The 12,054-nt window shown below is 43.9% G+C and overlaps 1 protein-coding gene across 2 annotated transcripts in view; it reads right to left on the bottom strand.

The window, feature by feature from the left end:
* Positions 1-12,054, bottom strand: part of AOX2 (aldehyde oxidase 2) — a 77,859-nt gene that overhangs the window by 34,378 nt on the left and 31,427 nt on the right. For both annotated transcript variants that reach the window (XM_059875094.1, NM_001281918.1), the window contains exons 15-22: positions 11,769-11,946; positions 10,095-10,187; positions 8,814-8,983; positions 8,120-8,234; positions 6,071-6,193; positions 3,001-3,097; positions 2,431-2,555; positions 1,563-1,696 (exon numbers count right to left, since the gene is read on the bottom strand). In XM_059875094.1, the coding sequence (XP_059731077.1) occupies positions 1,563-1,696; positions 2,431-2,555; positions 3,001-3,097; positions 6,071-6,193; positions 8,120-8,234; positions 8,814-8,983; positions 10,095-10,187; positions 11,769-11,946 (1,035 nt within the window). The remainder of the gene's footprint in view (positions 1-1,562; positions 1,697-2,430; positions 2,556-3,000; positions 3,098-6,070; positions 6,194-8,119; positions 8,235-8,813; positions 8,984-10,094; positions 10,188-11,768; positions 11,947-12,054) is intronic.

Raw genomic sequence — 12,054 nt, 5'->3', positions numbered from 1 at the left:
ACGACTGAGCGACTTAGCAGCAGCAGCCACTAGTTACAAAGGAGAAAGAGTGTGAACATCTAGATCAAACTTAACAACACAACTGGAAAAACAAGAAGCACACAGCCTAGGAAGTCTGGGTTAGAATCTTCACTTTCAGTCATAAATCCTACTGTGTTGGCTAATTTGGGCTCTTGGGTAGCTAGGAGCTTCAGGCTTTCTGTTTACCTTGGCAGAGGTTCCCAGATTTTGAAGTGCAGAAGAATCATCTGGAGTGCTGGTGGATTCTGCAGCATCTGGGCCTAAGTGCAGATTCCTGGGCCTTACCACTAGGATTTGGGTGGGAGTGGCTCTAGACTCAACCTCTTTCTCAGTGATTCTGATGCAGGGGTCTTCAGGTACATGTTGAAAACCCACGATTCTACCAGAATTTCCTTTTTTCTTTAATGGTGAGGACCACCTGGAGCATCAGTGAAATGTAGTTTCCAGTATATCCCCCGGTCATCCTGATTCACTGGGTCTGGGGTGGGGAAGCAGGACTTTCTATGAACTTGGGAGACTCTTATTATCAATAGGTTGGGAACACTGCTCTGGGAAGTACTTAATGCACAGCAGGTATTGTAACTTAAGGCAATGGTTCTCGTACTTGGATGCACAGTGGAATTACTGGGGAATTTTTAAAATAGACTGATGCCAGGGTCAATGAGGGGTAGCCTAGGTATTGGGATTTAAATGCTCCCTAGATGATTCTAACATACAGTCATGTTTGAGAAGCCTTAAATGCACAAAGCCTGGTGGGAATACAATGAATTAATTATTCCTTGCTGAGTCCTTGGTGGGTGTGAATCGAGTTTCATTATGAAAAAACTGGGGATGCGATTCAGATTCTGCCTTCTCCCCACCTGTCATTGCAAAATGAGGCACATGTCTGAGTGCTTTGGGACCTCTGAATTACATGGAAACTGTCAAGGGAAGCGGGACCTTTGAAATTTGCAGGACAGTTGGGGCTTTGACATAGTAAAACAAGACAAGACAGCCATAAAAATGAACAAGGAATAGAAAAGTCAGCATGTGAACAGCATGAACAGTGCAGGAGCAAGACTTCTGGCTGGGGTTAGACCAGGAGCTCTGTTTGAGGATGTCTTGTGTCCACTGAACATCCATTGAATGAGCGTCGTCCCAGGAGCAGGAGACTTTTCTTTCTCACCCTGCTTTGTCTTCAGCTGGTGGTAGAAAGGAAAAGTGGGGGAGCAGCCTCTCCCTTGGCACTCCACTTGGGCAGGTGACTTGCCCCACCCCTAAATGGGTCATCTTCCATGAAGCTCAAGGATGGGGCAGTGTCAGCTCTGGAGGTGTTCAACTAATAGTACCACTTTTCCTTTATAGAGCAAATTAGCCTATTCAAACTTCTAAGTGCATTTGACTTTTCCAATAACTTTAGGAGGGTGGATAAAAGAGACAAGAGGCTGAGGTGCCCAAGGATACTCAGCTGGTGATGACAGCAGCCCAGGTGACCCTCGGGCTGCCGATATGCCCTCAGCTCTGTGCATTTCACGCCCTCCCATGTCCCTAGGTGCACTTACTTGAGAGCACCCACAGCTGCAATAGCCCCGAAGACAGCCGGTCTTCCTATCTTCCCGCCAAAACCTCCACCCACTCGCTTTACATGACAGGTGATCCTGTTGATGGGGATGTTTAAAGTGGAGGACACTGTTTTCTGTAAAAGGTAGGTAATGGGAAAGTTTTACAAGGGTAAAGTGGTAAAGAAGGTTTTTGCTTCCTAAAACACAACAGCAAAATTCATCCACCCCTACTGTTAGTAAAAACAAAGAAATAAACAGCTGAGACAGTCTGAATCTTTCAGCGTTCTACTGAGTTCATTAATGTTGCTAATCTCCATAAAACAAACTTTCCAGCAGAAAAGTGGTCTTTTCCAAAAGGGAAACTGTCAGAGTCCTGGATTCCTGTCAAAACCTGGATCCTAGCCAAATGCTTACACCTAAAGTCCCAGTAAGGTGAAAACCTGCAAACTCCTGACAATTTATTAAACAGGAAGAAATGTTTGCAACTAAAACTCGGAACACTTTATGACTGGGGAAATGATACTGTGTTATGAAGTGCTGTGTTTACTCCAAAGGTTGCCTGTAGTGATTATTTTAGGGAAAAATCAAGTACAGAAATAATTGTGTCATCCAATCACTGTCACATTTAAGCATGAAGCCAGTGAATGTTCACTTTAAATTGAAAATGGTTGTGGCTGTTCTTTCATTTACTTGACAAGACCGGAAAACATAAAAAATGGTTCCAGGGTCTTAGTTGCTCTGCTGATGTGTAATACTTAGATTCTAAGACTCTGCAGGTAAAATGGCAGCCGTTGTGAGGCTGTGGAGGCTGAAGGCCATGAGGGAACTGGAAAGTTGGGGAGGAGGTGGGGCAGATCCTGGACCTCACCTGCACGTGGGCTGGATCCTGTGTTGACACATAAATGTCCAGTTCTTTGTCCTCTGTCTTTGGAATAACAAGCACTCTCTGTGTTTCCATGTAAAAATGCTCCTGTCCTCCGACATGGACCTCTCCTGTTAAGGGCAAGTAAAGGAAAGTGCCTGAAGGTGTGTTCTGGTTGGGGAATTCAAAAGCAAGTGAGACATGGACTGGCTGGCTGGATTTGTCCTGATTGAGAAACTGATGGATCAGGTGTTTTGTCCTGTGACAACTGAGGTCATCTGTTTCAGAGACTGCGGTTCTGGATAAGAAGTTGAAAATCTCTGCTTTTGTTCTTCATTCTGTCCTTGACTAATCAAAGTCTTAGGAATTTTTTATTTATTCTATTGCTCCCTACCTGCCCCCCCTCCCCAACCCCAAGCAACACATGCACAATTTGAAAGGAAGCGAGAGAGGAGAACTTTGGTAAAATGCCACGACTTTAGGGGGTGGTCTTTCTGAAAGGAAATCACATGCTCTCCAGTCTGTTTCAGAAGAGAATTGCACAAATATTCTAGGAAACAATCCTGAGTCACTCACCTTCAACAATTTGATCAACTTTTTCAAATGCCTCCTCGATGTTTCCTTGTTCAAGTTTTTTTTCAGGGCACAGGAATGAGTTGTGTTTTATGGCATCCTGAGTGACAGGAAGAAAAAAAAGCTAATTCTTTTTGTCGTTTTCTTCCACTGGCAAATTTTTCTTACTCAAAAGCCGGCAAACTCCGACAATCGCCATCTGCTAGGACACGTGAAAGGAGTCAGGCCAGCAAAGGAGTGTGTCCTTGAGTAGCAGACTCCCCGCAGAGCCGAGATGCCATAGAAAATGCCTTCTCAGTTGCAGAGAAAACCAGCAAGGGTTAGAGAGACATTAAGATTTGAGATCTGGGGATACTATGATGGTCCAGGATAATAACTACTCATTTCTCCATTTCAATGTGGATGTCCAGGGCGCAGGTGATAGATCCAAATGCAGTAAGAGTGAGGCTCAGGGCCCTCCCCTTTTCCCCACTTCATGAATAAAAATACTTGTGTCAGACTTCATGTTGAAGGGGAGGACTCAAGTCCTAATGCACCTCTGGGGCAAGAAAACCCAACAGAGATATGGTAGGCAGTTTGTTCATTTCTTTGTGTATTTGGCATATCTCATAAGGGCTTCCTAGCCCTTTATGCTAGGGTTTTTTTTGGCAACAATATTATGAACTGACTGACACATGAATACTGGAAGCCATCCTGTCCTGCTGTTCTGTGGGTTGATCTATGGCAGTTGATTCTTGCTTAACCTTTATTTCCTTTTTTTAAAAAATTTAATTTACTTTATTCAACATAAGCACAAATATGTCTATTTGTCAAGAGTGTAGTGTTGAAGATCAACCCCCAACTAAAGAAACAAAATGCAAAGCAACTTCTCCCCCCTCCAGAAAACAGTTTTCCTCAAATTACTCACTAATTTAATAACAGAATTTTCCAAATGTTAAGAAATCTAGGATTATTACCCTGTAATGATAACACCTAATAACCTTTAGATACAGGTGTTTTCCATATTTCACAAGGACACCTGACTCTTGTATTCTTACTCCCTAATGATTTCAAGTCCGTGGCCTTTTTTGTTAATGACAATGTGAACAGTGAAAGCAGCTAATATTTATTGAGTGCATGCTTTGTGTCAAACACTGTACAATAGACAGTGTATTTACATGTATTCTCACATGAATTCTATTATTCTCTCCACTTTCCAGATGAAGAAGCTGGGCTTAAGGAGGTTAAAATAACTTTCCCAAAGTCATGCTTCAAATAAGTGATGGAGGCAGTTTTCAAGCCTGGCTGTTTTCAGAAACATCTTGCCTAATAATAAATGCTTGATTTCTCAAAGCAGTAGAAAATGAAGAATATAGCTGAAGTTTTCACTTTTTTGCTATACCAAGATCTCAGTATGTCAATCTAGTATGTGTGGAAGTATGTTTATTGTCATCTGTAAATATGTCCTAAGTTAGTATAATCTTATTATAATATATGCTATGTTTATATATAATATATGCTATAACTAGGTGCTAGCCACTGTTCTACATGCTTTCTGAATATTAACTCATTTAGTCTTACAACCTGATGAGGCAGGTTTTATTACTGTTCTCTTCTTTTTACAAAGGAGGAAACTATGGCACAGATATGTTAAGAAACTTGTCCAAGGTCACATAGCTAAGAAGTGGTGCAGCCAAGATTCAAGCCTGGCAGTTTGAATCACAGTTCTAGAACCAGTGTTTTTAGACAGAACTCTATATTGCTTCTTATATATATAGTTATGTGAATGAATGAATGGATGAATGAGCATTGGTATATATGACTGTTCTTTTACCTACTTTTCTTCACAGAAGAACTCTTTTTACTGATGGTGGAGAGTCCTATTCTGAGGGAACCCTAGATCTCTAAGTGTTCTGAGCTCCAGGATATTTCATGAGGATATCCTTTGGGTGCCATTTCCCCTCTTGAGGAAATGGGATTGGAATTGATATTTCAAAAACCCTTGTTAGGATCCTAGTACAACTCTAGAAAGGGGTGTGAGCCAAGAACAATGGCCTGAACTTCTTGCAAACCTGACAAAATGGGAATTTGGAATAGAGTTGATTTAATTTAGAAAGAACTAGAAACATGACCTTTTTAACACTCTGAATATTGAGCAAGTTGTACCTTTTAGGGACATTTTTAAAATGTTCAAATGGTTCACTAGGGCCTTTGAAAAAATTTTATTTCTTTCACAAGCAAAAATTAAGTACTCTTTTTTTTTCTATTTAATTGATATGAACTTATCTTTCATTGAATTAGAGCACACAAATGCCATAAATCTACATCTGATTTTTCTAATCTAAATTCATTATTTTTTGCTGGAAGTTGCATTTGTTTTCCATCATCTAGAACCAGAAGCGAGAATGGAAATTTCTATGGAATTCTATCATGAAGGTCCCACTGCTTTGGGGCTCCGTTTTGAAAAGATTATTACTCCTAATATCCATTCCCACCACTTTCCTCAAGTAATAGAACCCCCAGTTTCTAGTGAATACCTGGCCACCTAGAATAAAATGTATGTTTCCCAGACCCCCTTTCTAGGAGTATTGGTGTGGTACATGACTAGGTTCTAACCAAGGAGATGTAGAAAGATTATGTGCAGCTTCTGGAAAGTGTCTTTAAGGGGAGGGGATATACTCTTCATCATTGCCGCATTCTCTCTGCTGACAGAAGTGTGGACTCAAAGGTCAGTGTTCAGTAACTGTTGTGGACCGAAGTGTGATCTAGAGAATGGAAACCACGCAGGACAGAGCGACTATTAATAGATATAAGGAGCCCAGACCCTGACACTTAGAGTCACATGTAAGTTTGAAACTGACCATTTCTAGACTTTTTTGAATGTGCAGGACAAAGAAACTTCTATTTTTTTCCTGTTTCTTGGAACCAAAGCTAATTTTAATTCATGCAAGTAATGCCTTCCAGAAAAGTTGATTTTTCCAGAGTAAACCAGCGATGAAAAAGTAGTAGAACCCTGAATAAGTCTCACATTAAGAAGTTTACAAGGGACTTCTGATTCTACAACCTTATAGGAGAGCCCAGGCACTCTGCTTACCTTGATGGTGAAGATTATGGGCTCCAGCTCTTCATAAGTTATCTTTATCTTTTCAATAGCACGTTTTGCCTGTACATCTGTTTCTGCAACCACAGCACAGATGATCTGGCCCACGCAGAGTACCTGCAAAAAGTATAGGCATGAAGCCGGGGGGAAATTCTGGGTAAAAGTACTATCAGTCCAAACTTACCAGTGGCTGGTGCCTTAGTTACCATTATTGACCAAGAGTAACCAGACTGGAGTCACATCATGTGCTTGGCTAAAAAAAAATTCTTTAAACTTTTAATTTAAAAGTTAATTTAAATCATACATATGGTTTCATTAGCCATTTTACTCAATTGAATGTAAGCCTCAGAGTGGATGTGAATTTGGCTGGGACCGGAATTTGCTATGTCCTCTGTTGAGGGTGATTCATTCATGTGGGATGCCTTCATGGAGTCATTTTAAAGATAAGGGGAGTATATTTTGAACACTATGATTCCTGTGCCTCCCTCTACAGCCCCCAAACTGAAGCACTGACCCCCAGTGGGACTGTATTTGTAGATAAGGCCTTCAAAGAGGTAATGAAGGTGAAATGAGGTCCTAAGGTTGGAGCTCTAATTCAGTGTGACTGGTGTCCTTATAAGAAGACGTAGGGGGAGAAAAGGGAATTCCCTCATGGTCCAGTGATTAGGACTTCACGCTTCCACTGCAGGGTCACGGGTTCCATCCCTGGTGGGGAAACTAAAATCCTGGATGCCATGAGGCGTGGCCAAAAAAAAAGAGGTAGAAACACCAGGGAGGCTTATACACAGAGAAGAGGCCGTCTCCTATGAGGACACAGGAGAAGGGAGCCATCTTCAAACCGGCCAAAGTGACCTCAGGATAAACCTGCCAACACCTTGATCTTAGACTTCTAGCCTCTAGTAATTGTGAGAAAATACATTTTTGCTTTATAAGCTACCCATTATGTGGTATTTTGTTTTGGCAGCCTGAGAAGATAACATAGCTCCTAAGCAATAGCCAACTTCCTCATCTGGAGTTCAACCGAAAGAACAGTGGTCTATTTCATGGCTGGAGGAGAAACAGCCTGAAATGTGACAATAGTAGCTAACATCTACTGAGAGCCTTCACATGCCAAGCAATGCTGTAAACACTTCACATGTATCAGCTCATTTAAATTGCATAACAACACAATGAGTTGGGTTCCTCTGATTATTCCCATTTTACAGGTGATGATATTTTACAGGTTTCAAGACACCATTTCACAGGTGATGATACAGAGTGGCAGAGTGAGACCATGAACCAAGATAGTTTGGCTCCAAAAGCAAGTGCCCAGTGAATGATGGTAGAATTGAATTAAAGGTCAGGAATGATATGAGCAACTTTATTAAAAATGGAATATATGAAGGTCAGTGGGAGGTGGTAGGGAGAGGGTTGGTCCAGGAAGGAAGAGAGTTCAATGTAAATAATGGAGACTGGCTGTATATTGTATTCTCCTTTCTAGATTTTTTTCAAGGATTTTCCATCCTGATACATGCCAGTTCTTGCATTTATTCTTCAAATAAGAGTAAACTGACTCAACAGTACACAGTGGGAAAATGAGTATTTGTTGTTTTTCTGTAATAAATTTCCTTTTTGCAATGTTATTTCCTGATTCCAGAAGAGTAGGTCTATAAAGGCACTGAAAAGTGAAAGCGTGTCTGCTCAGTCGTGTCTGACTCTTTGTGACCAGGTCTATAGCCTGTAAGGCTCCTCTGTCCATGGGATTTTCTAGGCAAGAATACTGGAGTAGGTAGTCATTCCCTTCTCCAGGGGATCTTCCCAATCCAGGAACAGAACCCAGGTCTCCCTCATTGCAGGCAGATTCTTTACCCTTTGAGCCACCAGGGAAGCCCCACACAGAAGCATTAGAAGAGAGAGAGAGAAGCATTAGAGAGAAGCTGGAAGAACTGGCTTTCTGGCCCCTAGTGGCAGAGAGGGCTGGGAGGGCATGGAAAGCTGCCTGGAGGTGGTACCTTGGTGATCATCTGCGCCAAGTCACATGAGACAGCACGCTCTGTACCTCACCTCATCTACGGCCAACAGTTTGTCATCTTCGGTGCCATTGGTGCCTGGAATGTCCTTCGCTGTTATCACATCAACCACCCCAGGTATTTCAAGGGCCTCGGACAAATCAATTGATCTGAAAAAAGAGATATATTTGAGAAGTAGAAACCAGCAAGCTTTGAGGGAGGGAGGGATAGACCATGGATGAAAGTCAAAATATATGACAACTGGACTATAGGCCCTGACCAATCAGAGCTGAGCTGCCAGAGAGCAGGGTCCAGGAGCCTCCCTGCTGGGCCAGGGATAACACTGTAGTTGCTGGAAGGGGAGAGGAGGGGGGTGGCCATCGTGTCTGTGGCAAGGGGCATCCTAAGGACGTTTAGGACAGTGGCCATTTACCATTCAGCAATAACCTAGTTCAGGGTTTTATCACCAGCTGCATATTAGCCCTACTCAGAGTTACTCCTCTGAGCCATGCCTGAGGCTGCAGCAGGGAGATGAAAGCAAGAGCCCATAATTGTGAGTTTTTTTCTCCCTTTCATGATGATCATTTCTAGTGACATTCCTTTCCTCGTCTTAGGGCTGGTGACCTTTTAAACATTCTTTCCATTAGGTTCTTTGGGTTTATGACATTTCAAAAGAGCGGTCACATTGCTTCAGGGAATCCCCAAGTGTGCTTTAGAAAGAGTTTTTGGAAAGCTTTTCGTTTACTTACATGATTTTTGCATAGGCTCTGGTACTGGTCACTAAAGCCATGCAGAGTTCTTTATCCACCATGGGGATGTCATCACAAAACTCGGCCTCCCCGGTGGCGTGTTTGAGACCCGATAGGTGCATGACAGGGCGTCCGACTGGATCTTGGAGGGGCTGGTGAGAATCCACACTCTACAGAGAAAGACAAGAGCTTCCCTGGGAAACTTCCATCTTCAGAAGTGGCCTGGCCAATTGCCAACACTCCTGATTCAGGGTTGAGAAATCAGATGGTCACTCTCAGTCAACAAACACTGGAGTGGGTCAGATGAGCATGAGAGTTTAATGATGTAACTTGATTGGGGAGCTGTCATTTCAGCTCTGTGGCTATGCTTTAGATGGGGCCAATGTTTTAGCAAAATTGTGAAGTCAGTGAAGGGACACCCTGGCTTCTCCTTTTGGCGTCTTCTTTTCCCGAGTGGTGGCCCATATCCCTGACTTCTGGAATTCAGGGGTCTCCCTGTCCTGCTTTCTTACCTTTTTAAGGAGCAGCCTGTTTACACATAAAGCCATCATGATGATGAGGCTTGGAGTGATATAATTCCTGAGAGCGGGGCACCAAAATCTAAGCCAAAACCTGCTTATTGACAGGAGCAGGGCCTCTGGTGGGGGGGCTGGGGGGGCCAATGGCAATGGAGCCCATCCAGATCTGGTCTAAGCTGCCTTCTCTGCCCTTGCGAGTGGCAACAAAATATCCCTGGGAGTGTAGTAAGTGGAGGAAGTGTTTATTCTGGAACTCTTCTACCGGAAGATGTGTGTGGAGTATGGAGATTGGGTGGTGGGAGGGCTTGTGCTCCAGTGGAAAATTATAGATACTTTCTCCATTGTTCTTGGAGAGAAGGGATTCAGTTGCTTGCAGGCTCTCATTTTGCTGACTGGAGGTTAAGCATTTGCAATCAGGGGCTGGAGACTGACCCTTGCTACTCTCCTGCTCTGTCCTTACCCCACGCCCAGCCAAGCTACTCTTCAAACATTTGCCCAAAGAACGGCAGTTGGAAGAGACTCTCAGTTATTAGTTGGATGGTCAAGCTGCTTCAGATGACTTTGGCCTGAGGGCATCCAGCTTCAGTAGCTCGGGTCTGATCTTAGATCCAGGCTCTTCCTGCATAGGCCTGAAACAAAGGGCCAATGTCCTGGCAAAACTCAGAAAGTCAGAGGGAAATGTGCAACTCTGAAGTGCTTGCTTGTTCACACAGCTATCACTGTCTCGTAGTTTCTCGGTTTCCATTAGATTAAACTCACTGACCTGGTACCTTTGGACTCCCTGGGGAACCGTGCCCGGGAAGTCTTCTAGAGCGCTCAGGAATCGGTCTGAAATTTCAGGATAACGGCGGCTGTTCTGAGAGATGATTCAAAACAATAAAGATAAGCTGATTAGTCTATGATTCAACTGGGCTTTGATTTCTGTGAAAAGGATTTGGCGAAGGTCACCGAGAAACCATGAGTTCAGTTAGCAGGGATGATGCAAATTCACAACGCCTCCCAGACTCTCGCTTTGGCAAATGCTCCTTGCCCTCCCTCCCTTTCCACACTAGGAGGACCTGGACAGACTGGTTGAATCTGATCCTGGAGCCAAGCTAGCCCAAGGAGGGAGAGGCCCTCTGGCAGCAAGCTGGGCAGAGGCAGCAGGAGAATCAAGAAAACTAGGGGCTGGGGGAGCCATTCTAGAATGAGCTGGGGTGGTTCACTGCCCACACAAAACTCAAATTTAATTATTTTCCTCAGCTTTTCTGGGAGAGCAGTAAGACTGGGAAGGCTCTTTGGGTGTCACTGAAACATATCTAGTGTCTTGATTCGGAAATTCAAGGGTGGCAAGAGTTATTCAAGTAAATGTGGTTTGTGAGGGTCTTCGTCTTTCTTTCTTTCATTCCCCAACCAGGGATTGAACCCGTGTGCCCTGCAGAGGAAGTGTGGAGTCTTAACCATTGGATCACCAGGGAAGTCCTGTGAGAGTCTTCATCTGAATGAATAAAACCCAGACAGTTTAGGAACACGGGGCTGTTGGGGTGGGGTGTGGTTGGGGAACACGGGTGCAAGGTAGGGTGAGAGTTCTAGTCATAGTCTGGGGAGGAAAGATGGATTGAGCGGGGAAGAGAGAGAAAGAGAGAAAAAATGTTCTGTTTTGGTAACTTATTCCCGAAGTTCATAATCAGAAATTCTGAGAAGAAGCTACTTATATATTAGCATACAGGTGGTGCTCATGGTAAAGAACCCACCTGCCAACAGAGGAGACAAAAGAAACAGGGGTTCAGTCCCTGGATCAGGAAGATCCCTTGAAGGAGGGCACGGCAACCCACTCCAGTATTCCTGATATGGACAGAGGAGCCTAGGGGACTACTGTCCGTGGGGTTGCAAAGAGTCGGATGTGACTGAAGCAACTTAGCATGCACTCATAAATGTTTTGATTTTTTGAAAAATAAAATTTTATTTAACATTTCATATTGAATATAAAATCCCAAAATAGGCAAAACTAATCTACAGTGTCATTAAGCAGATCAGGGTTGCCTGGGGGCAGGGATGAGAGTGTTGAGAGCAGAGGGGCAAAAGGGCACTTTTGGGGATGATGGAAATACTTTTGTTTGAAGTGGTGGTTGCACTGGTTTACACATTTGCCGAAACCCTCTGAGTTTAAATAATAGGTGCATTTTGTTCTATGTAATTATACTTCAACAGAGTTGATTTTAAAAGAAAAACAATTGCACACGGAAGCAGGGGTCCCATCATGTTTCCCTGCTCAGGGCACTTGGTAAGCATCTGTGCACCAAAGACAGTCTGGCATCCTGAGCCTCACCCCACAGTAACCCTGAAGGGCTGAACCCAGGAAGAAGGAAAAGCTGGAACTGATAGTTTGCAAAAGGAGCGAGGAAGGTGGGAGCTTATGCTGCCAGGAGCGCATAAAAGCCAGAGCACTTACAGGCACAGGGAACGGCTTTATGAGCTTCTTCAGTTCCTGCAGAACTTGTAGGTAGAACTTGAAGAAGAAGCTGACTACCAGAGTCCTCTTGAATTCCACCCTCCCACCTGGAGCCCAGCCTGGGAGGGAGACTTCGTCCAGGAGCCGCCTGCAAGCTTCATCCAGCATCAGCTCATCCCACTGCCTGGGAGGGTTGGGGGCAGGAAGGAACCAGTGAGAAAAGGCAGTCTCCATGACCAGAGGTCTCTGTGACTAGGGGCCTGTGCTAGATGGTTCAAAGACCCCCAGGGTC

The sequence above is a fragment of the Bos taurus genome, chromosome 2 (assembly GCF_002263795.3).
Source record: "Bos taurus isolate L1 Dominette 01449 registration number 42190680 breed Hereford chromosome 2, ARS-UCD2.0, whole genome shotgun sequence".
Lineage (NCBI taxonomy): Eukaryota > Metazoa > Chordata > Mammalia > Artiodactyla > Bovidae > Bos > Bos taurus.
This window is presented reverse-complemented; position numbering and strand designations above follow the sequence as displayed.